The sequence below is a fragment of the Magnolia sinica genome, chromosome 6, assembly GCF_029962835.1.
Source record: "Magnolia sinica isolate HGM2019 chromosome 6, MsV1, whole genome shotgun sequence".
NCBI lineage: Eukaryota > Viridiplantae > Streptophyta > Magnoliopsida > Magnoliales > Magnoliaceae > Magnolia > Magnolia sinica.
The window spans coordinates 19,950,426-19,977,451 of NC_080578.1; the positions used below are offsets into that span (position 1 = coordinate 19,950,426).

The 27,026-nt window shown below is 40.8% G+C and overlaps 1 protein-coding gene across 4 annotated transcripts in view; it reads right to left on the reverse strand.

The window, feature by feature from the left end:
* Nucleotides 1-27,026, reverse strand: part of LOC131248472 (DNA-directed RNA polymerase IV subunit 1) — a 50,578-nt gene that overhangs the window by 17,481 nt on the left and 6,071 nt on the right. For 3 of the 4 annotated variants that reach the window (XM_058248750.1, XM_058248749.1, XM_058248751.1), the window contains 6 exons: nt 9,997-10,065; nt 9,663-9,896; nt 4,329-4,484; nt 1,695-3,602; nt 708-877; nt 542-605 (listed from right to left, as the gene is read on the reverse strand). In XM_058248750.1, the coding sequence (XP_058104733.1) occupies nt 542-605; nt 708-877; nt 1,695-3,602; nt 4,329-4,484; nt 9,663-9,896; nt 9,997-10,065 (2,601 nt within the window). The remainder of the gene's footprint in view (nt 1-541; nt 606-707; nt 878-1,694; nt 3,603-4,328; nt 4,485-9,662; nt 9,897-9,996; nt 10,066-27,026) is intronic. The other variant, XM_058248752.1, reaches the window with a different exon arrangement.

The following is a 27,026-nucleotide window of genomic DNA, read 5'->3' on the forward strand; positions in this document are numbered from 1 at the left end:
TGTGATGTGGACAAGACCAAGATAGTTTGTCCCATGGGCTCCATCATCGATTTATCACTGATCAAAAGCTAAATTTACTAGACACTCATCTTGTGCCTCCAGAGGCAATGGATCAGCTACCTCATTTTAACTTCATACATAGAGAGAGGTTTGCCAGTCCCACACGCACCCCTCTCCACACAAACCGTTACACAGCATATGCGCCATCACTGCAAGTGAGAGGAACATCTGAAAGGTGAATAAGGTGGTCCCCACTGTGAAGGTGATCCTAACAAAGGTCAGGCTGTTCCGCTCGTCAGGCAGGCTACACATGTGAGTTTTTTTTATTCAAAACACACTTTCTTTTTTCTTTTTTTTAAAAATCTAGGGTGGTTTTCCAGATGAGTAGACAAGCCTGACCATTGCATATTCCATGTTCATGTAGGGACCATGTGGTATGCCACTCAGATATTCCATATTCTTTCCATGTCTGAACATGTGCTACATGTGGAGAAGGTGCAAACTGTACAGACAGATACATTCCATGAAATGAACATAGTACCTTGCACACATGAAAATGTGAAACCCATGAACTGAACTGTGCCTCAATAATATCTGGCTCGAAACTACATTCACGCAAACAAAGAAGAGACATGAATTACATTTCATAGATATAGTAATAGCCCAAATATTAAATCAGAGAGCAATCGTATGAAAAACAAACTTACACAATCATGACAGTAGTCACAACATCAGAAAGAAAAATTCTTTCAAGATGACTCTTCACTTCTAATGCCCCATACTCAGAACCATAGGTCCATCTCCTTAGTTTCTTGGACAGGAAAAGGGATACAGTTTGGTCCGCATAGGTTTCTTTCTGACCGCACTCCAATACCTTCTGTATGGTTGAATAGAAACCGCAAGAAAAATCTCATTAGGTATCATGGACTAAGATTTAGCCTCATTGTTCCATTAACCAAATGTTACAGATTATTTTACTGATTACACGTAGAGAAGATTACAGAATTAATGGCTGCATAACATTCCAACCAGATAATGTAGGTTATCTTTTTGTTCTTTTTATCCTTTGCAAGGGCAGTAACCTTACCCCTTTGCAGTGACTACCACAATATAATAATATATTTGTACCCAATGCCCAAACAAACCCTCATGTTATAAGTAATGGGGAAAATTTTTGGATAACTAAATAACCATCAAGGTGGTGGATGAGAGATCCCAATCTAAAGACCAGATCTTGGAAAACTCTCCTTTGCAAGCATGATGGTAATTGTAATCTCATTCGCTTCCCTAGAGACAAAATGGAATACAACATTTAAATATGAAACTAGGGCATGTTTGAAAGATCCTCAGGAAATGAGCAAACATACTGAGTTTTCACCACACACACACACACACACAGATATATATATATATATATATATATATATATATATATTCATTTCAAGTTTCAGGAATGTGAATCCAACAAAAGTTACAAAAAAGTAGAAAAACCATAGTATATTTGCTCTAGTAACAAGTTTCAGGAACGTGAATCCAACAAAAGTTACAAAAGCAATTCTTTTTACAACAAACACACGGAAGCACCGTACACTGAAACATGCCAACTTGATCCAACGCGCTACTCACTACCCATAATGATTACATCAAACTCCAAGAAATGCAATAAAAACAAATGAATGAACAGGATAAAGGACCTTTAAGTTTATCAATGGAGAAGCTTCATGCATACTGATTGGTTGATCCAAAGCACTATATGCAGCTTCAGCAATGGAACAAGCTGACCATGCACCTACAGGTTGCCCCCCAAGTCCATCACATTCCAACATCCTCTCCCCAAAGAACTTGTGGGACTTATCATCCCGATCAGACGTGTCCTCGGAAATACCATAAGAGAACTGTATAAGCTGATTCCCATAAGCACTCCTCACTGTCCCATCATAAGTGACATACAGGTCCCGCATGTAAAACATCAGCTTTCGGGTCAAAGTTCCTGGAAGGTCTGCATTCTCACTAAAGCAATTGCCACGGCATGATAATGCATGAACAAAACATTCAAGAGGGTTCAAGCCATCGAGAAAGGAATGCTCAACCACAGCACAAGAAATGTGCCTTTCAGTGGATTCAATTGTATCATGAGCCTTCCTGCGCAACCCAGATAACTTTTGCTGATTGCATGAAGCACACGAAAGCTTGTCTGGGATTCTAAAAGGTAACGAATCTGTTGAATGCTGTAAACCAAGACAAACACTTTGCTGAAGCAGTTTGAGCAGGTTGCCTTTGCTCCCAGCATTAATCATTGCCAACATTGAATTGTCTGTACCAGCATATTGATGAATGACATTTTGAAGATCATAACGGACTTCTTTAAAAGCATCAATAGCAGCTTGGTTTAAAACAGCTAATTTCTGCTTTCGAAGACCCTCGACATGCGGCGGGTCTAAATCCCCTTCACCGTGTTTGAGAAAATGCTCCATACCATCATCCAACATCAACCGTTTGATACGACATATTCGATCTGCTTCTTGCAATCCGCAACTGACTTCATCTATCATTTTCATTCTTGAATATGAATCAGGTGAAAGGTAAATATCAGACAAAGAAACGCTTAAGCCTCTCCCTGATATCCATTCACAAAGTACTTCTTGGGCAGCAAACAGGTAATTGAGAGCTTGGCTTGGGCAATGTCTGATCATATTAGAGAAGACGTTCTTGCGGGTATTCCGTAACCAAGCAGATTCATCAGAAGAGGACATCAAATCGCCATTGCTGATAAGGACTGAATTCGAAGCATAATCGAAGTCCAAACCTTGGGGCAAGAGCAAGCTAAATAATTGCTTCCCAGTCCAGAGAGTAGTCTTGAGTGGCGGCGCTTTAAGAATTGTGGGACACTTTGATTGACGTGGACACAACATTTCCAACTGCTGCATCTGGAATCTGTTCAAGAAAACTTCACTCCCTGTGATCAAATGGGCAGCAGTTAAGCTATCCTGACTTAGAGAAACCAGGTTTCGGCCATCTTGTCCATTAACTAACTGACGGTTTAAAGACACAAGCTCCCTAAGCTCTGCTCTACAGTTGATGGATTGGGGAATATAACCGTGAAGGCAATCGCCATCGAAATCTCCAAGTAAAGGTGCACAACAAAGAGGATTTATGGCAATGACTGAGTTCACAGGGAGAATTTTAACAGAAAATGCAATAAGAGAATGTTGATGCACAGACGGAGGCCTGTTTACCAACACAAGATCTCCATCTTCCAAAGGTCTATATATTATATCGCCTACCTGAAGTTCATTCCGACGATGCACAGAAGCTAAACCAGCTTTGCTCTTTGCGTAGCAATCTCTCATTTGAATCACACGAGAATTACAACACTTGTTCAGCTTTTTCAAGTTTCTTAAGTTAATGTTCTCAGGAATTACTAATTTTTCTGAAATATCATGTGGGATACCAATTTCACCCAATCTGATCTTTGGGTCACCAACCACAGTCATACGAAATACGTGATCTGTCCGCTTTCCGAGGAGGACTTCTCTAATCCATTTCAAACCAGACTTACTAGAAGCAACATCTGTACTGCTTGATGACTTTTTGGTACGTAACTGCAGCAATGAATGAGCAATCTTAATCACAAATTGCAGCAAAAATGATCTCATTTAGAGGAATTATAGGGTCCTGATGTCCCAGCACATACAAGTGAAGCCCATGATTGGTTGATCCAGACTGTCTATCTGATGGACCCATTAAGGATGGAGGATGACACAACAGCCTTCCTGATTGGAAGATCCTAACCACATAATTTTAGCCTTTTCCCATAGACTGCCTAGGTACTTTCTTCTCTACTGCCTACTTGTATCAAAGAGTTGGCATCTTCCATTAATATATTTCTGGGGCATCCCTCATTCAGAATGGGGTCTATCAGAACAGCTGGGATCACTGAACCATGGCCCATGTTGTACAGACTGGTGCGTTGGGACACTTATCACTTGCTGATGCACTAGGACCCATCTTTACTTCATATTAAATTGTTTACAATTTTTGCTTGCCTTGGACACATTTAGGCAGTCCAAAACCCGATTGCCAGCAATGCATTGGACATCTCCATCAGGCTGACTCTGACCATACTCACTAAGCTGTCTTTTGAAATCGATCAGCCTTTTGTAAGCCCTGGTGCGATCATCCTGCCTCCATTTAAAAGGAAAGCACCCATCAGTGATGGAAAGCAACCAAAGACTGGACAGAAAAATACTTCATCTAAAAGAAATGAATAGTCCACATCTACACCTACACAAGAACTGAAGATTCCAGTGAATGAAGAAAATACTCACAAAAATCAATCTGGAGCCATCAGAAAACAAGTGCATTGCTTCTGTCACACGGTTACAATTTGGGGTAACAGGGAAAGAAGTAAGAAATAACAATTCCCGCCTTGGAACAAATTTCTCGATGAACTTTGGGTCAAGATCTTTCAACAGAAAAAATACCTGTGCAAATAAATAACACAAAAACACATTAAAATAGTTCAAGGCAAGCAAACTGCACTAGCTATTTCCAATGGAACTAACAGAACTTGCAACCTTTTCTTTAAACAAAAAAGAAAATAGTTACTCCATGAGATTAAACAACGAAGTTACAGCAAAAGAAACAGATTAAATTGTACAATGTGAGACTAAAAAAGAGAAAAATTATGTGAATGAAAGCAGAAAGGATGTTAAAACCATCAACAGCACTGGTCAATATGGAATCATCAGTCTCCAACACTTCAGAATATCTTGATATTGTTGAATGATAGTCGACCGCAGATAAAAGTGTTCTAAGCCCGGTAGATTTACTTGAGACATACCAATGTGACTAATAAAAATGTCACACTCCAAGTCTCTGTTTTATCTTATTTATATATTTCAGTTTTGCCCTTCTATATTTCTAGGCTGAGTTTGTAACCCACACCCAATAGATGTTCTAGAAATCCTTTTCTTATTTATAACAATCAAATTTTATTGAAAAGGCCGAATGAGAAAAGAAGTACAATGATTCATTAAGGCAAGAGCCCCTTGGTTTTACACCCTGGAAGCTTGCTGGAGGTAAAAGAAAGAAAAATAAGCGTGATTGGAGGACCCTATACAGTGAAAGGCTAACAGCCCATTCCTTGGTTTTAGCTCCCTATGAGCTTGCTGAAAAAGAAAATTCCAATGAGCACAATTGGAGCCTTACAAAGTTGGATATGAAGAATAATTCCAAGGATAGATCACATTTCCCGGATGACCAAACAATAGCAATATGCTATCGCCCTCAACTGTAACAGACCCTCCAACGTAATCAATGAGGATCTCAGTCCCAACCATGACAGCCAACAGCTCCCCCATATTTGAACTTCTGGAACCCACAGGTTCACAAAAAATAAAAATAAAAAAACTTGATAGCTCCTAGGACATATCTTATGACACACTCACCCTGGAATCCCGAAGATTCCCCCAAGAGCTCCCATCAGTGTTTAGCTTTCATTTGGCTGCCTCTAGTAGTCAAAAGGATCGGGAGATTGATGAGGGTGTTCCCAATAGAGTTAGGACTGTGTGGATGCAGTAGATATGTGCCCCTGGAGTATTATGTGATAATTCACATTAAATTTTAAGGGAGAATTTATAAGATGGCTCTTTGACCAGATATGCTACATGGGGAAGAGTTTTGAACAATGAGAAAATAGTATGAGCATACACTGAGTGTTGTGGAGATGAGGGCATTGAGATGGATGTGTAAAAAGACAAGGATGGAATTAGGAATAAGGTCGAGTGAAGCAGCCTAGGAGAATCCCAATAGGAGATAAAAATGGAGAGAATACTGAGAAGGGTCCATCGTGTGCAACAAAAGCAAGAAATGGCTCCAGTAAGAACAGGGACATCGATTACAGTTTAAGGGCCTAAAAAAGAAGATAAGAGGAAGACCTAAAATGACTCGGATTCGGGTGGCAAGAATAAATATGAAGGCTTGTTCACTTGCCAAAGATAGGGCATTAGCATTGACAGGCTTAACAAAAGCTGGGACCAAGGTGTCCCATATCGGTATCGGTTGGCGTAACGGTGACCTCCAAAACCGATACGGATACGGGGTCGTAACGGCGATACGGGGGCGTAACGGCCCGTAACGGCGTAAAAAATTTTTTTGCCAAAAAAATATTAAAAAATATGTATTAAATCCGGAATATTCTAAGCATTCCAAATATGCATTCATTTATAAATTGGAACATGTTTATGGTGGTGTAACGGTCCACTCTTTGGTGAGAAGCTGTATCGGACTGTCTGATTAATTTTTGAACCAAGTAACCTGAATTTGACTACAAAATGTATATATTTAATTTTCTAAATATCTAATTTATATACTTAACAATTTAATATCTTTCTCCTAGTAGTTCTTTAAAAAAATGAAATTAAATTTAGGTAGATGGCGTTGCCAATTTTGGGCTGACTTGGAGGACCAATCTATGCCCCAAATTAGCCTCAAATTCATGCAATTTATTGTCATTATCCCACTTATGTATTAGTGGACATTTATTGGATAGTGAATCATGAAAAAAACCAAAAGGCCCTATTTTAAAAAATAAGAGTACACTAAATAACAATTAAAAACTATTCAAATAATTTGATTTTGGCATTGTGAGTTAGCAATTGCAGTTTATAATTTAATTAGTAAATTTTAAGTTAATATGTCTTTGGTACAATTTTTTATGGCCCCAAATTAGGTGAGACTTGGATTGTGAAGTGTAGCACACATGTCAAAGTTTCTTGGGCCCCACGCATGATGAATGTGTTATATCTAAACCGTCCATTCATTTGACGAGATTGTCTTAAGACTTGACACGAAAAATAATACAGATCTAATTATCAAGTGGACCACACTGCAAAAAGCAATGCGGGATTGAACGTCTACCATTGAAAACTTTTTTGGGATCACATGACTTTTAGATCAATATGAAATTTGTTTTTCCTCTTCATTCAGGTCTTTTTGACCTTATGAACAGATTGGATGGAAAATAAATGTTACGGTGGGCCTACGAATTGTTTAACGGTGAAAATCATCACCTCCGCTGCTATTTTTGGTGTGGTCCGGACGATCTTTGGATACGATTCATTTTTTAGGTAATGCTCTAAAATAATATTTAAAAATAGATGAACGGTGTGGATATAATAAATACATCATTGTGGAGCCTATAAAACTTTGATCTCCTTTGAACCATTCGTACAACTCAGAGCTAGAGGAGTGTCAGCGCTCGTCTCAGCGTGACACGTACCGACAGCAGCTTACGCTGCCCCAAAAAAAAAAAAAAAAAGGGAAGGGGAGAGGGAAACCAAAAAGAAAAAAGAGGGAAAGAAGAGAAGAAAAAAGAGGGAAAGAGGGAAAGAACAGAGAGAGAGAGAGAGAGAGAGAGAGAGAGAGAGAGAGAGAAGAAGAAGGAGGAGGAGGAGGAGGCCGTAGCCGCAGCCGCAGCCGCAGTCGCAGCAGGGCCGTAGCAGGCCGAGAAGAAGAAGAAGAAGAAGAAGAAGAAGAGAGAGAAGAAGAAGAGGAAAAGAAAGGAAAAAGGTTAGGGTTTTTTATTTATTTTCTTCTTCTTCTTTTTTTTTCCAAGGCCCGTAACAACTGTTACGGGTCAGTAACGGCCGTAACAGGTACCACCGTTACCGTTACGTATCGGCCGTTACGGCCGATACGTAACCGTTTTGGGACACCCTGGCTGGGACAAGGCTTTGATGATTATGATGACGGTGGAGACGATGATGTATAGAGGTGATGATGTGCTTCTCCACGTATTCACTAACACCAATCCAAGAAGAGCGCTTCACACTTGTCAAAATAGTTTTACCCTTACTAGTCGTAATTTTCATTAGCATCTCGTCAGTGGCTTGCATCAAGATGTACATACATTATTTTTAGCATTAGGGCCTATTAGGATTCAATGAGATAGAAATTGAGGAAATATCATTTCCATGAAAATGGCATTTCCATTGTTTGTTTTTTGTAAATTTCTTGGAAATGACATTTCCATTTCACTCTCATTAAATAAAAAATATCCCTTCTTTGTTTCTTTGCCCAAACTTAAGAAATGTCTTCCCCTTATTTTATAAAGTGCCCAACATGGTAGTCACATGTCCCACCATCCATCTTCTAAGTGTCCCCGATGTGCCAATGTGCCACACTTACAACATGTGTCACCATCCATCTAAAAGCACCACACATATGCCACATGTGTCACATGTGCCACCATCCATCTTTCAGCACTTCACAAGCGCCATTGTGTCCACATGCCACATATGCAACATGCACCACCATCCATCTTCAAGCATCTACATGTGTTAATGTCCCACATGTGCCAATGTGTCATGTGTGACAATGTAGCATGTATGCCACAATTCATCTTCAGCACACAGACAGGTCACCTTCCATTTGGGTATAATTTTCATGAAAAAAAAACTTTTTTTTTCCCCAAACAATAGATTTTGAAATGAAGACATTTTTTCAAGAAAACTTGTTGAAAAACAATCAAGGGAAACAGTTTTCTTTCTCACTGTTTTCTAGATATGATGTTTCCCAGAAAACACCCTTTTCCTTTTTTGCATCAATGCAGAAAACACCCTTTTCCTTTTCCTTTTTTTTTTCCACGAATTCTAATAGGCCCTTCAGGACAAACTCAGGATTTGTAAAGCAATAGTGAAGAGAAAGCTGTGGCAAATTGTTTTGTATATCGAGCCACTTTGATTATTTTGCATCAATGCAGAATGCACAACTCCTGAAAACTGTTCTTCACTACAAATGGTATTAGCTTATTAGACCAAGTTTCCTATCATTATAAAATGGTAGCTAAGGTGCTATGAAGGGTAAGAAATAATAGAGGAATGGTAAATAAGTGACTCCATGTAAAGGTGGCCGTGGTGTGGTGTCAAAACATGAAACTACCAAAGTGTAGCAAGAGCTCATATGACCTTCCAAAAAAAAGAAAAAGGCATGCAGCAGAACATGCATATAGGCCTGACATATCTAAGAACTAAAATGGCATTAGAGGGTAAGCAAAATAAAAAAGTTGAAGTAGATGGAAAAGCTCCTCTCTCATCCACAAGACAATCATCCTCCTTATGGCGAAGTCATGTAACAAGCAAGAAGAGGGAAAATCATCGCGCATCCCTACATGAGCAGTCAATGAATTACTGTGCTCACGAATGGAATTTTCTAGTAACAATTCTTACCGATATCACCCAGATCAATGCATAGGTTACTTTCACCTTTCAATGAGTCTCTTTTGTTGTGGTCGTCTTCATAGGATGTCATATCATACACCCAAATACCATTCTATTTGTTCAAGTTCACATGCTGTTATTAATAGGCCAGAACCGTGGAGTCCAAAACTCCCACCACCATAGAGGGTTGCCTTAGATATTTTGTTACTGATCAGTACACAACTTTGTGCAGTGTCATCTCCATCAGCTATGTCATTTGAGTGGGATTTGGTTTTCATGGTCCAACTAAATATGGTAAGAAATGCCACACGGATACAATTAACAGAAATGAAGCCTCACATAAATCAAAAAGCTTTCACTCTAGCAAAGGCAAAGAAATATTAACGCATGCAATGAATGAGAAAAGATTTTATTTTTTTTTATTTTTTTTAAAGATGTTACCTGGTATGGAGACAAGATTATTTTGTTCGGTTCCATGAAAAATTTCTGTTGATGTGGATCTTTTGGTATAAAATCCCAATAATCTGCAGGCAATACCTCATTAAGATTTTTACTTTGAAACTTCTTTGGCAACCTATCATTCACTTCTGCTACAATCAGTAAACTTCTCTTCCCAGATGCATCTTTTGAGGCAACCTTAAACTTCCTTCCAGGGTACCATTCACTAGAATTTGCCTGTTTCTCAAACAGAAAAAAAAAAAAAAAAAAAACAGAGAGAGAATTCAATAGAAAGAAACAAAGGGAGTGCACAAGATGAAAAGTAAAGGGAACTTACGGTGCAATATTTGCACCCCATATGCTCATCATTTATTGACGTCCACTTCTTGGATAATGTACCTGAGCCCTAGCACATATATAGAAAGATCAAGAAACGACTACCATCAACAACATGCAGAGATCTAGTTAAATCCACACATTAAATGGAATAGAAGTGTAAACACAAAAGCCACAAGAAGTTCGATCATGCCAAGCAACCAGTTCTAACAATGTATTTCCATGTTTGAGACACCAAATCATTGAAAACGTTTAAAATTCACATGCTTAAAAGTAAAAAATAAAACTACCAGCAACCAATTTTTTCACAAATACCCTATAATGTGAGATTTTCAATTAAGGATAAGACAACACTGATTGTTGTCACTAGAATCGCCATTCACCAATCAAATGCATAGTTTATTCCTTTGTATACAATGGAAGTTGACATAGGATGGATGGGAAAAAGAAAGAGGAAGAAGAAATTTTGCACAAGCCACACAATTCAAAGAGGTTGATTCTTTTTAGAGTTTTCTCCTCAGCAAGAGAATGTTGTCTACCTAAACTCGTTTTATTCTATCATTTCTATATGGATTCTACAAACACATATACAAAAACTCCTTTAACATAGCATGCCTGCATGTGCACATCCTTCATCCAAGATAAAAAGGAGAAGAAAATCCACATGAACCGCTTAAAAAGTCCCCAGGCCTATACGCGAAAACCTTTGACGCTTTAGCCCAGTTGATTGTAAAACAGTTTGCCTTGAGGAAAGACCACATCGGAGGAACATGATTTGTACCAAAGAAATCCCTTTCCACTTCTCCTAAATATATCTTCTTACATTAATTTCTTCTCACCCAATCTCCTTTTCTCCTCTCAAAATCTCAGTCAATGTCTCTTTCATTATTAAAATAAAAAACAAATTAAAAAATAACTTTGCCTTCATTAGTTCTCAAATTGATTCCTCCTTTTCTTTGCGCTCTTCAAAATCGTTCTTTTTAAGAGTTCAAAAAAAAAATAAAATAAATAAATAATAAAATAAAAGCCTCATCCTATCCTCTTGCTCATCACAATTCCTTTTCTTGTGATCATGTGTATTGTTTGCATAAAGCCATCTATGTACTTATGCAAGCTCCTTGTGCTTGGTTTAAACAATTCAACAATGCTTTACTCAAGCTTGGCTTCAAATGCAACCTTGCAAACTCATCCACATTTGTTCTCTCAAATTCCCCTGCTCTTGTCATTCTTCATCTGTAAGTTGATAACTTCATTGTCACCTAACCGTCTATTCTTTCCCTTGTTTCACTACTCATGAGCCATTCAGCCATAGACTTAGGTCCTCATTATTTTCTATGTAGAGAGGCTCCCACAGTTTCCTTGAGGTTAGTTCTATCTCAAACCAAATATGCTCAGTGTCTTCTATCTCAAACTTGCATGATTGATCACATACCTCACGCTGCTCCTTTTGCCATTTTGTCTAAACCTTCTCTTTACGACAGTACCCTCTAATGCAGGGGCATTTTCACACCGGGATAGAATGGGGTGGCCTGTGGGATGCAGGGACACACTCGGGGTGGGCGGCCTATGTGAGGCAGGCCCCACCCGTGTGAGGTGGGTGGCACATGTGAGGCAGAACCCTGTTATGTGGGGCCCATGAGAGGGGTTCGACCAAGGTACTTAGCCATGGGATGTGAGGCCTGGGCTATGAGATAAAGAGATTGATTCGCCATGCTCTATCAGTTCGAGCTTTTAGAGCAAGTGGTTAATTGTCTTGCATCAAAGTGGTATCAAAGCAGGAGGTCTCGTGTTCGAGACTCCTCACCAGGGTGATTAATGCACTAGCATTTTCACATTAGGCTCAAGTGAGGTAGTGACGCAGGACAGCCCTAATTATGATGCATGCTCATGGACACAATTAAACAGCGGAAATAAAAGGAATAAATGATCTAAAATTCTAACAGTAATCATCATAACTGAGAAAATCATAAAGGAAACATGCAATGGAGTGGGCCATCACCACAACCATGGATTATGGAATTCAATTACTACTTAGGTTGGATCCGGCGAGGGATGAGACCTCCCGATCTTGCATGGTCACACCCAATCGATCAACGAAGATCACTAGTCCGAAGAACCAAGAAGTTTCTCGGATTAGGGATTTGAGAATTTGGGGGTTTAGGGTCTCGATCGGTTCTCAAGATTTTGATCGAAGAAGGATTAGCCAAAATTGAAAAATAGAAGGAAGAAAATTATTACCTTGAAGAAGTTGAAGGGGCACAAGAAGAAATTAGAAGAAGAAGATCAAGGGAAGAGAAGAAGCACCATTAGAGAGAAGAGAGGAAGGAGGCAATTAAAGGGTTTGTTTTTCATTAATCAATAGTTGAAATTCGAGTTTAGGGCTTTAGCCCACTTAAATAAGCAAATAAAGACATAAAATTAGTAAAATACCCCTAGGATAAGCAAATAAAGACATAAAATTACTAAAAGACCCCTAACTAAGTCAAAAACGCACAAATAACATAAGTATGGGAAAGTTTGGGCGCTCGGTCTTCTTTCTCCAATCTTCCTTCACATGTGTCTTCCCTAAGTTGGGTCTTCTATATGTCCAATCACATGTGAAAGGTCTTCAGCTCCTCAATAGTCGCATATCCACAAGGACGGCACTTGTGGTTGGCGCTTTCTTCGTTGGTACACCTTGAATGCGCTTGTGTCCGCATCAATTCCCCTCGGGTGAGAAAAACTCGACTCCGACGAGTTGAAACTTTTGTAGCGCTCGAGTAGATCTGGATCAATACCCTGCAATGCGTCGCCCGACAGCCACGTAGATTCAGACGATGGTTTGTTCTTCCACTTGACAAGATCCCTAAGTCAAAAAACATGCAAATAACATAAGTATGGGAAAGTTTGGGCGCTCGGTCTTCTTTCTCCAATCTTCCTTCACATGTGTCTTCCCTAAGTTGGGTCTTCTATATGTCCAATCACATGTGAAAGGTCTTCAGCTCCTCAATAGTCGCATATCCACAAGGACGGCACTTGTGGTTGGCGCTTTCTTCGTTGGTACACCTTGAATGCGCTTGTGTCCGCATCAATTCCCTTCGGGTGAGAAAAACTCGACTCCGACGAGTTGAAACTTTTGTAGCGCTCGAGTAGATCTGGATCAATACCCTGCAATGCGTCGCCCGACAGCCACGTAGATTCAGACGATGGTTTGTTCTTCCACTTGACAAGATACCTTTGGAAACCCCCATCTCTCGTGGATACTATCTCGTCATCCAAGATTTCCTCAATTGCTTCTTTATGGGTAATGGGTGGAGGAGGGGGTGGAAGGGGTTGGGTAGCAAACTCAGAAAAAGGCCATGAAAGGGACGATGTATCAACAATGGGAGTATGGGCATGGGCTAAATCTTCCACATTAAAAGTTGGATTAATGCTCATTTCAGGTGGAAGGTCAACCCGATACGCGTTGGACCCAACCTTTTGTAATATCTTGAATGGTCCAGCACTACGCGCTTGTAATTTCTTTGCAGATCCTTGAGAGAATCACTTTGGCCTTATTCGCACCATTACATAGTCTCCTTCTTGAAATTCTTGCACTCTACGATGAGAATCAGCTGAAACTTTATAATCATCATTGCTCTTATTTAACCGCTGTCTAATATGTGTATGCAAATTATGAATATGGCGTGCGAATGCATCGGCTGACTCAGAAGACCTTTGGGTAACAGACATAGGTAAGTGTTGAGGATCAAATATTGCATATTAGACCCCACTTATTAGCTGGATTTACGAGCATGATACTGTTTAACGCCTTGTTTTAATCATGTCGTGATGCAAGGTGAATCTAGGAGCGTGGACTGGAAAGGACGTTAAAAATATGGATTTAACACTCTGGCATCACCAAGGCATTGGACGGGACTCCAGGGGACCAAGATCAACGGAATTACACGACAGGGATCCGCAAAAATCGAGAAACTGAAGCTCAAGCGGCCTGAAAGTCAGCCAGAATGCAAGATCACTGGGTTTCCATCATCTGTTCGGCTCGAAACTTTATACATGGCTCGAGGACCAAAAACTAACCGTACACGTCAAATTTCAGCCATTGGATCCCTCTAGAAGTGGCTCAACGGATAGATCAGCCCATAAATCAGTGATTTGGGGCCCGCCTGATATCTGGATATACTCCAATTTTGGTCTCACCCCATTAAATTAGATGGGAAACCAGATGGACGATGTGGATTTTCCAAAGAAGCAAGGTGGGTCCCACTTTATGCAAGTGCCTGTGCATAGCGCATGTGCACTCACGGTTCATCAAACCGCATCAAACCGGTCAGCCATAGCTGACCCGTTCAAATTCAAGCTACGGAAATTCCGCAGCCCTGTTGCGAAATAGGGGCTGCGGACGAAGCCTTGTGGGCCACCACCTTCGATCAAGTGGGAAATCTGGACCGTCCATTCGTTCCTCAAGGTGAAAATGACCGTAAACAGGAGGTTCTTCCAGCCCCATCCTTGCTCACACAGGAAAATAGTGTTCAAACGCAGGTCGGATGGCAAGATGGGAAATCAAGTGGACCACGTCAAAAGCAATCCAAAACCAATCAATTCTGAACGATTTCTTGAGACTAAGCTGATGGAGGGCGTGGATTCATCAAACGTCAGCTGCAGTGGGCCCCACCGATCATCTCAGATCGACCCCTGCGCACGCGTAACGCACGGACGCGTGTCTGACGTCGTGGGGCGATGTACGGCCCAGATGACGATCGGAGGTCTGATCCGATCCGTCTAAAAGCTCACACAGCGGGTCTTCACCCTAGCCATGGAGAAATTTTTACTCCAAGGACGATTACTGTCTTGCAATCACATTCCAAACGCAAGTCGGTTTGCATTTCTACGAACGCGGTTTGAATAGCTGGCTGCGTAAAGACGGTTTCAGCAACCTATTCCTTTTGGGACTCCACAGCAGCTCTCGGGGGAGGCCGTTCATCTTTTAAAAGGGGAGGCTTTGCTGCTGCACGGAAGCAACAATTTGGGGGGAGACGAGGAGGAACAGAGGCTTTGCTGCTGTAACGGGAGCGTGAGAGAGTACAGGGGAGGCTTTGCTACTGCACGTGAGACCAGTGGCAGGCTTGGCTTTATCTTTTTCTTTTCTTCTTCTTCTCTTGTGTATTTTGGATTCAGCCTAATCATGTCCTTTCTTGGCTGAACCTCTTAGCTAGGGCTAAGAGGTGAAGCTTGTAGTCTGATGGGGGAAACTTAGCTTATGCCTATTGTTTAGATGGACTGATGTTGATTTTTGTTTAAATTAAAAGGAATACTTTCAGTATTTTTAAGGGTTTGTTGTGACTAAAATTACAATGGATCTGCGATGGTTTTGAGTATTTCTTTCTCCTTTTGATGTTTATGACATCAGGTAGCCCTGTTGTTCACCATAGTCTCCTGGGCATGGTCGGATGACGGTACCCTTCCTGACCTTCATGGCATGTTGATTGGTTGGTAATTAGTTTAATTCTTTTGTTAACTTTGTCTCCTGGGCATGGTGTGGTGATGGAATCCATTCTAATTCATATACCTTTCATCTCTTTAAAATTATATCAGAAGAAGTTCAGTTTAATTTTCATGATTTTTGAAGCAGGCATAAGATCTCCCTGATCTCTACAAGTGGATCCTCTGAATTCCTAGTTTCCTTTCTCTGAATTCCTTAAAGTTTTAGATAATTATTCCACAATTATTCCTTAAATTCTATTTTGTTTAGATCACATCTTAGTCTAGTTCTAGTTCCACTTGGTTTCAGATAACGTACAGGTATCAGTCCCTGTGGATTCGACCTCGGTCTTACCGAGTTTATTACTACATCACAACCCTATACTTGGGGAGTGAACAGTAAGAGATCTATGGGCATTCTAGGTTTATAACCACTTACAATTTCAAAAAGACTCAACCCTGTAGATCTATTAACTGACCCATTATAAGCAAGTTCAGCAGTTGGTAAAATTAGGTCCCAAGTCTTAACATGTTCACCCATTAGACAACGTAGAAGATTTCCAAGGCTACGGTTTACCACTTCAGTTTGACCATCTGTTTGTGGGTGGTAAGCAGTAGAAAATTGCAAACAAGTTCCCATAATGTGCCACAGTGTCTTCCAAAAATAGCTAGTAAATCGAACATCACGATCAGACACTATGGTTTTAGGTAACCCATGGAGACGCACCATACCATCAAAAAAGAGACGAGCAACATGAGACGCATCTGACGTGTTCGAACATGGGAGGAAATGCACCATTTTAGAAAAACGGTCCACAATGACAAAAACGGAATCGTGCTTTTTTATAGTCTTGGGAAGCCCGAGCACAAAGTCCATACTAATGTCCTGCCACGGAGCATGTGGCACTGGCAATAGCGTGTACAGCTCGGTATTTTGCTTTCTTTGCTTTGCCAGCTAACATGTTCGACACTGCCCTAAAACTTTGGCTACGTCTCGCTTGAGGCTTGGCCAATAGAAACGATCTTCCACGAGGGCAATAGTCTTATCACGACCAAAATGGCCAGCTATCCCTCCTGAATGAAGTTCCCAGATGAGGAATTCACGAAGGGACATACGGGGAATACAAAGTCTGTCTCCCTTGAAAAGAAAGCCATCTTTAAGAACATATTCACCCATAATATGCTGGTCACTAGAGAGCGACGCGTAAGTACCCCCAAAATCAGGACATATGGGGTATTCATCTTTCAGTTGCTCAAATCCGACTACCTGTACACTCAAGGAGTTGAGCAATGCCACTCTCCTACTAAGGGCATCCGCTGGTTTGTTTTCAACCCCAGCCTTGTGTTTCAAAACAAACGAATATTCCTGAAGAAACGCTACCCACTTGGCATGCCTTGGGTTGAGTTTCTTCTGAGAATGCAAATATCTCAAAACCTCATGGTCAGAAAACAAAACGAATTCTTGCGGTAGGAGGTAGTGTCGTCAATGTCTCAGGGATTGCACTACCGCATAAAATTCTCTGTCGTAAGTGGAGTATTTTTGTTTTGCCTCATTCAGTTTCTCACTAAAATAGGCCACTAGGTGTCCTTCTTGACTCAACACTCCACTTATACCGACACCAGACGCATCGCACGCTACTACAAAGACTTTAGAAAAGTCAGGTAGACGCATGACAGGAGCTTCCACCATCTTGCCCTTAATTTCTTTAAAAGCCTTGAGGGCGGCTTTAGACCACACGAACTCTCCCTTTTTCATGCACTCGGTAATGGGAGCCATGATCGTGCTAAAACCCCTAATGAACCGACGATAAAAAGTTGCTAGGCCGTGAAAACTTCGCACCTCATGAATGTTCCTTGGTTCTGGCCACTCAACTATGGCCCTGACTTTTTCAGGGTCTGCGCGCATCCCTTTAGATGGCACTATAAATCCTAAGAACACAACTTGGCTAAACATGAATGCACATTTCTTAAGATTAGCGTACAACTTTTCCTTCCTAAGGACACTACAGACCTTCTTTAAATGTTCAAGGTGTGATTCCTTAGTAGTACTATAAATAAGAATATCGTCAAAGTACACCACTAGGAATTTTTTCATGAACGGCCTCAAAGCTTGTGTCATCACCCACATGAAAGTACTGGGTGCGTTAGTCAAGCCGAAGGGCATGACCAACCACTCATACAGCCCATCTTTCGTCTTAAACGCCGTCTTCCACTCATCTCCTGGGTGTATACGGATTTGGTGATATCCACTCTTGAGGTCTATCTTAGAGAATATAGTGGACATGGCCATCATGTCAAGCATATCATCAAGTCTAGGTATAGGGAACCTATACTTGACAGTAATTTTATTTATGGCACGGCTGTCCACACACATGCGCCATGTGCCGTCTCTCTTTGGCGTCAACAATGCAGGCACAGCACACGGGCTCATACTCTCTTGGATGAAACCCTTTTGCAGAAGCTCATCAACTTGCTTCCTCAACTCTGCATGCATTGCAGGGTTCATCCTGTAGTGAAGAAGGTTCGGTACAGTAGACCCTGGGACAAGATCAATGGCATGCTGTATGTCCCTCACAGGTGGCAATTCATTCGGTAAGTCTTCAGGAAATACATCACTGTATTCCTTCAGAACCGAGGTCACCTCACGGGGCAACTCTGATGGAACCTCAGGTGTAATTTCTCTAGCCACAAGAGCATACACCATAGAATCCTCCTTAGCCTCTTTTTCAAACTCTCTTGCACTGATTATATGTAAAGACTTAGGTTTGGATCAGTGTTTCAAATAGCGCCCGTAGCGTAGCGGTAGCGTACGCTACGTAGCGTAGCGTGGCCGTAGCGCTACGTAGCGTCCCAAATAGCGTAAATCCCCTGTAGCGCACGCTACAAGGGTCGTAGCGTACGCTACAGCTACGTAGCGCGTAGCGTCCGTAGCGTAAGCTACCATCTATTTTTTTACTATTTTAGTTTTTTTATTATTTTTTCACGTTTTCTTTGTTTCTAATGTTGAGCAATGTGACACTTGTATTGTACTTGATACTTTTAACCCATGGGATTTTTATTTCTTTTCATAATTGTGACTTGTGGTTTCAATTAGACATTATTAATTAAAGTGGTTTACTTAGGAAGTTGTTGATGTGATAATTATTTGATTTAGCTTATATATGTGGATTGGCTTTTGATAAATGATAACTAATAACTTTTTTAAACATGCTTACAATTGATAAAATGAATCATCTTTTAGGCATTTTTATATTTTTTCCCTTTTTTTTCCACTATTTATTATATTTATCCTATTTTTAAATTAAAAAATAGAAATATCGTGTAGCTTACGCTACACGCTACGTATTTACGCTACACGCTATAGAGGGCTAAGCGCTACGCATCACGCTACCGCTATTTAAAACACTGGTTTGGATTTCCCCACTTCTCTAGGCTCACTTGCCTTCTCATCCTTCTTCTTCCCTAGTGTATTCTCAGGTGGCATGGGATTAAGTTTGATCTTTTTACCATTATACATAAAAGTACACGCATTTGAACGGCCAAAGATCGTGACATCATTATCGAATAGCCACGGTCTACCTAGGATAACATGTCCCACATCCATAGGTAAAACATCACACCACAGGGACTCTTTGTATGACCCAAACTCGATGAGGACTAGACATTGCTGAGTGACAGGTAGGGATGTCTTGTCAACCCAAGAAACTTTATACGGGTCTGGATGAGGTGTGGATTTCAGTTTTAAGCGATCTAAGGTGCTAGTGGAAATCACATTCTGACAACTTCCACTGTCCACTATCACCTTACAATTCTTTTCACCACACTTGGCAATAGTGTAGAAGATAGTGCTTCGACGCCAGTCAGCACTACTTCTAGACTGAGCTAACACACGCCTGACTACTGCAAGTGTTGCTTCTCCATCCACTTCTTCTTCATCAGTAAGTCCTCCTTCAGGGTGATACTCTTCAACTTCATAATCACCCTGGTCATCTCCACCCTCGTGGGACTCACCTATAACTAAGGCTCTCCCACGGCTCTTCGTAGGACACTGATTAGACATGTGGCCAAGGTTGCCACACTCATAGCACCTCACTGGCTCATGTTACTAGGACCGGCACCAAGAACTCCTTTACCCTTGTCCTCCCTAGGCCTAGGCGGAATGGTCGCCTGTGCCCTAGGTTGACTACCAATATTAGGTCTAGTTCCTTGGGAACTAGATTTAGCACTGGAGTCTCGGGACTCAAAACGACGAACGACAGGAGCCTTCAGATATTGCTCTAACTCCTGCACGACTTGATATGCTTCATCTAAGTCCGTTAAGGGCCGAGTAATAAGCTCGCGCTGAAGATCCGCACAAAGGCCCGTCTTGAAACGCGAGAACGTTACTAGAGGGTCTTCTCGGATATCACATCACATCACATACTCTTCAAATTTAACAATGTAGTCAGCGGCAGACATTGACCCTTGGCGTAAGGATTGCCATTGGTCAAGGAGCTTCTGATGGTATGAGAGAGGAAGGTACTTATCCTTCAACTTCTCTTTTATCTCATACCAATGTGTGATAGGGGCTCTACCAACTCTCTCTATCCTACGCTCGGTGTTGGTCCAGAAGAGCTTGGCTTGATCCACAAGCTTCATCTTAGCAAACCGCATTTGACGGTTTTCCGACATGCCATACCACTCAAAGTAGTGGTCCATGTCAGCAACCCAGTCAAGGAACACCTTGGGATCCAAGCGCCCATCAAAACTCGGGGCCTCAACTCTCACACTCTTTATCGCACGCTCATCTGGATCATAGCGGTCTCGATGACCACATGTGGCTCGTGCCTCTCCCACCACACCACGACCGTTACCACGATCTTTATCCTCACTACCACCACGTGTAGCAGCGCGTTCTTCAATGATTCCTTCCACTTGGGAGTGCGCATCTTCCCCTACAGCGAGGTTTTCCTTTTGGGACGCCTCTAGTTGCTCCACCTTAGTCATGATAGTGGTAATTTGGTTCTCAAGGCGGGCAAACTCACGCCTTTGACCCGCTTCTAGGGCGGTTATCTTTTGTATCAATTGAGCAAGTTGCTCAAATAACTGCTCGTTATTCATGGTAGGTTAAAGTCTGAAACCTCTACCTCTTCTCGTGGGCATACAATGAAGACTTGAACCAAACTCTACCTAACTAGACTACTAGGTGTTATGACTTTCAAGATGAATGCGATGAATGCAAAACTACTATGAACTGACACAATTAAGTTGAAATAGGAAACAACTCAAATCTGAAAATTTTCCAGATTAGGAACTTTCTAAAATTGGAAAGTTTCTAAAATTGAAAACTTTCTAAACCTGGAACTTTCCTAAGTTAAACCTAAAAATCAAAACCCTAATTTGATAACTCGATCTAGACAAAAACCATGCAAGCCTAGTCTTTGGTACCAAATTTGACGCAGGACAGCCCTAATTATGATGCATGCTCATGGACACAATTAAACAGCGGAAATAAAAGGAATAAATGATCTAAAATTCTAACAGTAATCATCATAACTGAGAAAATCATGAAGGAAACATGCAATGGAGCAGGCCATCACCACAACCATGGATTATGGAATTCAATTACTACTTAGGTTGGATCCGGTGAGGGATGAGACCTTCCGATCTTGCATGATCACACCCAATCGATCAACGAAGATCACTAGTCCGAAGAACCAAGAAGTTTCTCAGATTAGGGATTTGAGAATTTGGGGGTTTAGGGTCTCGATCGGTTCTCAAGATTTTGATCGAAGAAGGATTAGCCAAAACTGGAAAATAGAATGAAGAAAATTATTACCTTGAAGAAGTTGAAGGGGCACAAGAAGAAATTAGAAGAAGAAGATCAAGGGAAGAGAAGAAGCACCATTAGAGAGAAGAGAGGAAGGAGGCAACCAAATGGTTTGCTTTTCATTAATCAATAGTTGAAATTCGAGTTTAGGGCTTTAGCCCCACTTAAATAAGCAAATAAAGACATAAAATTAGTAAAATACCCCTAGGATAAGCAAATAAAGACATAAAATTACTAAAAGACCCCTAACTAAGTCAAAAACGCGCAAATAACATAAGTATGGGAAAGTTTGGGCGCTCGGTCTTCTTTCTCCAATCTTCCTTCACATGTGCCTTCCCTAAGTGGGGTCTTCTATATGTCCAATCACATGTGAAAGGTCTTCAGCTCCTCAATAGTCGCCTATCCACAAGGACGGCACTTGTGGTTGGCGCTTTCTTCGTTGGTGCACCTTGAATGCGCTTGTGTCCGCATCAGGTAGCCTGTGAGATGCAGGGGCACACTCGGCATGGGCGGCCCCTGTGAGGCGGGTGGCTCGTGTGAAGCGGAACCCATGTGGTGTGGGGCCCACTAGGAGGGTTCGGTCGAGGTCTTAACCCATGGGATGCAGGGCCTGGGCTATGAGATAAAGGGATTGATTCACCATGCTCTATCAGTTTGAGCATTTAGAGCAAGTGGTTAATTGTCTTGCATCACCGTCTTCCCAATCCATCTAAATACCACGGTAAGGTTGGTGCCTTTCAGTACCTCCCTTTCACTTGACTTAAAGTTACCCAATGAACTTAACATGTCAGTTTATGCATCGGCCTACCACAATCATTTCCATGTAAAGCATATTCTTCAGTTTGTGAAAGCCACTCTTTCGCACGGCCTTTACATTCAGTTGAGTTCCTCTCACTCCTTAACTACATACTCTAATCCCAACTGGGTTGGATCACTAGACAACTGATGATGTAATTCTAGCTACTGCCTATTTCTAGGAAGCAATGTTCTCTCTTGGTGTACAAAGAAACAACACACTGATTTCTTGTTTCAATGTTAATGTAAGTATCGCGCCATGGCATTTACAATTGCCAAGTTCAGGATCTTTATATTCCACTGTCCGGTCCTTCTATTCTTTAGTGTGAAAATGTTAGTGTTTCATATATGGTACAAAATTCATGCAAGCACAAAACACCTCAAGCTAACTATCATTTGTTCATGAGAAGGTTGCCTGAGGGCAAATTCTTGTTCCTTCTCAACAGTAGGCCGATTTTTGTACTAGCCTTTTCCTCAAGTTGGAATCATTGGATACTTAGCAAACTGGTTGCCTTCACTCACTTACAATTTGAGGGGAAGTGTTAAGGAATAGTGGTATATGTTGAGAAATTGTGGTGTAACTCGTCTTACTGCATCTTTTGTAATTCATATGTGTTATGAGAATATTCTTGTAACCTATGTAGATCTTTTAGAAAGGATTGAGAAGATCTCCAAGATCTCTCTAGTAAGCTTAAGAAGATTTCTAGAATCTTCCAAGGTACGCTCAAGAAGCCTATAAATAGTGCACCTTTGTATTCGTTCCATTCACTATAGAGAAAGAATTGGTATATTTAAATGTTCCTTTCACTTTCCTTCACATGCTCAATGCTTGTTTTGCAGAAATTTTATTTCAATTAATTATTAATTAACTATACTAACAGTAATAAGAATGTTGTGATCTATCCATCGAATATTAAACCCAATTTTTTTACCATTTAAATGTCTTGGTTAACATGCAAATCTTAATGGGTATGTGATGGTTCACTAATGAGCAAATTATTGTTAGAAGCCTATATAAAGAGGCCTCTGCTTAAGTTACGAATACAGGAAAATGCTCAATTTTGCTACTCTTTTAGCTTTCTCCTTTCTTCTCTTTTGGGCATGCGAAGGAGAGTGTGTGTGTGTGTGTGTGTGTGTGTGTGCACGCGCGCATATCTTTAAAGGATTGTTAGTTGAGCCGGCTGATGGGAAGGATCTGCCCAAATGTAGGCGCATGCAAATCTTAACAAGTATGTGATGGTTCACTAATGAGCAAATTATTGTTAGAAGCCTATATAAAGAGGCCTCCGCTTCAGTTATGAATATAGGAAAATGCTCAATTTTGCTACCCTTCTAACTTCCTCCTTTCTTCTCTTTTGGGCATGTGAAGGAGAGTGCATGTGCATGCACGCATATCTTTAGAGGATTGTTAGTTGAGCCGGCCGATGGGAAGGATCTGCCCAAACGTAGGCACCTTGAATATAAGCACAAGAACATAAACAAAGTGGAAGACAACAATTTCAGAAATTTGATTCAATTCAAAAGGTGCCTTCATACTATTCATGCCAAGCCCTTATATAAGCTTTGAGACATACATATAAGGAAGACTCATAATGTCACTAACAACCAATGACTTATTACAAAAAATGAAAAACTATAAAGAGGTCCCTAAGAGATAAGAATGCATTTAAGAAGATTTTACCGATTGATTACTGCATAATTAGTTGCTTAATCAGGAAGCTTGGACCCCTTTATTGATGGGCCAGTTGCAAGGCTTGGGGTTGGGCCTGGCCTATGGATTTTAGGCCCATCAAACTTGCATCGGTTCTCCCCGGCTTGAAAGAACTCGACTCCAGCAAGTTTAAGAGCTGATTTAGACATTAGAAGTCTGTAGTTATGATCAGTGTTCGAAATATCAGTATCACGTTACGTATCACATTCTTGGGATACTGATATGTATCGATTATCGCATGAGATATATCGGTTATATCGTGTAATGTATTGCTGTTGTTGGAAACATGGGGAAACATTGGGAAATTGGTTGAATTTTTCAATGAAACTTCCGTGATTGTTAAAAAAGACATTAATTCACACTTATAAATCAAAATATTATAAAAATCAAGTACACAATAGTTTTCTTTGTATGGGGTCCTAATCTATGCGGTGTTTAACTGAATTGATGCAAGTATATTCAATGTATATTCATATAATTTATAAATGCAAGAAGACATGTGGAAACACAAGCAATATATTCAAAAGGAAAAGAAGAATCACTAGATTAGGTTACATGTTTGATTGATGCTTAGACACAGATTGCAAACGATTTGTGAGAAATTTTGAGTTTAAAAAAAAAAAATTCCACAACTCGGTCCATCTCCTCAAAATCTCGAAATCGAAACTCCCAATCCATGATTTTCCATGCAAAATGTGAACAATCATGGATTTGTAACAATTTGACACTAATTTAATATGATTTAAAGAAAATAAAATTATCGAAATTCGAAAATGCTCAGTAGATCGAACATGTGGGATATATCGCACTACTTGTGCGTTTCGTATCGCACTGGTGGGATACAAGATATATCGTGGGATATATCGGCCGATATCATCGATATTTAAAACACTAGTTATGATCCATGTAGCATCAAAGAGAGGTCCTTGGATGAGAAACTTCTGGTAACCACCTTGGTGCGTAGAGACGATTTGGTCGTCAAGAACATCAATGGCCACATTTATAGGTGGCAAAATGGTTGGAAGTGTGATAACTTGTTCTTTGATATCATTTTCAATGTGGTGCCCACAATAGATGGAATGATCTTCCACATTGAAAGTGTGACTAATAGGTATTCTAGTGTGAGATCTAAAACATAAGCGTTAGTACTGATCTTCTTTATAATTTGAAGGGTCCCGCATTGCAAAGACAAAACTTCTTCAAGGGTTCAGCGGGTAATTGTTCAGGACGACTATTGGCCATAACCATGTCGTCTTCTGCAAATTTGACAAAACAACGTCTTGCATCTACATATTACTTATAACTTTCATTACTTGCGGCGATATTGCGTCAAACCTCCTCATGCACCTGCTGCTTATGGTGAATGAAATTATTAACTTCTGCATTTGGTCTCAACTCTATGGGTAAAGAAACAAAATCTATGACATGCTAGATATCCTGCATCGAAGGCAACTCCTCAAGCAGATCATCAGGAATCAAACTTAGAAGTCATGAAGCATGGATTTAACTTCATTAGGAATACGTTCATCCTAATCAGTAATAGGCTCCTACACCTGTTTTGTGACTGGAGCGAACATTATGCCTTTCTCCTTGCTCTTTTTCTCGAACTTCCGCATTGGGAGAATACGGGAGTTAAAGAGAGCAACTGATGTCAATGATTGGGGCGTAGATGAAGGAGGTGAAGTAGGCTATAATGGGTGAAGCTAGATCCAATGATCTCGCCATAGGAACGTATGCTTGTTGGCCTCACCGTCGATTTGTACCTTCCAATTAAAAAGCCAAGGTCAACTGAGAAAGATGTGGATGATATTTGTTGGAATTATGTCACACCAAATATCGTCCTCATATATGCTGATTTTAAAGGACACTAAACACCTTCGAGTCATGGGGATGGCAGTGTCGTCGACCAACACAATCTTATATAGTTTTGTATGACTTTCAATTGACAACTTGGGCTTATCAATCACAGCTTGAGATATGATGTTCATTGCACTGCCACCATTGATGATCATGTTACATAAACTACCCTGACATTCTACTCGCGTATGGAAAATAGTGATCCATCACCAGTTTTCCTCTTCCTCTTCAGTGGTGGTAAGGAGGCGGCGTATGATAAAAGTAGGGCTTTCAACCGCAGTTTCAATAGGAGGGTCATCGAGCTATGATGATTGCTCTGCATAGGGTTGTTCCATCTTGATGTGCTCATCATAATACTCAGGGTTGTCCAGGTAGTAGGGGTCCTCATTACTACAATAATGGAGGTTCCTGGCTTGTGGACACTCATTAGAAAAGTACCTTATTTGCCCGCAACAATAACAATCAACACCTCACCATTCTCGCTTGAGAGGACAATTAGGGTTAAGACCTCACCCCCCTATTGTCATGCCCCTACAGCACTGGTTGCCTTTAGTATGAGTTTTGTGGTGAAGGCCACTACAAGGGTTGTGGTGGCCTCACAAGCGGCGTCTACAACTGGGGGGCGCGGCTGAAAATGGTAGGGAGGTGGTTGGTAGCCATGTGGTGGAGTCGGATTAAGATGTGCATCGGGAACTTTTCTTCCAGAAGGTTCCCCGACCGGAGAGCCAAAACATCAGAGTGTTGCTGCAGCTGTTGTTCAACTCATCGAGCCTTCCGATGAACATTATCGACTGACTCGAAATCATACATGATTATCTCGCGCTGGATCTCTTGGCGTAACCATGCTCAATAGTGGTTAGCTGTTACGAAGTCTATCTCTGTAAGCTTACAACTCACAAAAAGTTCATTGAACTTCTCAATGTAGTCATCCACTAATAAAGTTCCCTGTTTGAATGCAATGAGCTCCTAACGAAGAATATCCATGCCCTGCCCGATAGTAGTTAGCCGTTACGCGGTCTATCTCTGCAAGCTTACAACGGACACAAAGCTCATTAAACTTCTCAATGTAGTCATCCACTAATAAAGTTCCCTGTTTGAACGTAAGGAGCTCCTAAAGAACAATATCCATGTAATTTAACGGCAAAAACTTACTCTCCAGCTTTCTCTCATGTCAACCCCACCTAGTGACAACAGGATGACCCATGATGAGATTGTTGTCATCAATTCTTCGTCACAAGATTTTTGTTGGACCCTTTAACTTGACCTTGATAAAGACCACTCGCTAGACATCGTCCATGTTGTACCATACAAAATAACCTTCCAATGTTGTAATCCAATTGACAAAATCCTTTACATCAAGATGACCTGTGAAGTCCAAAACTTCAACTTGCACTTTCTT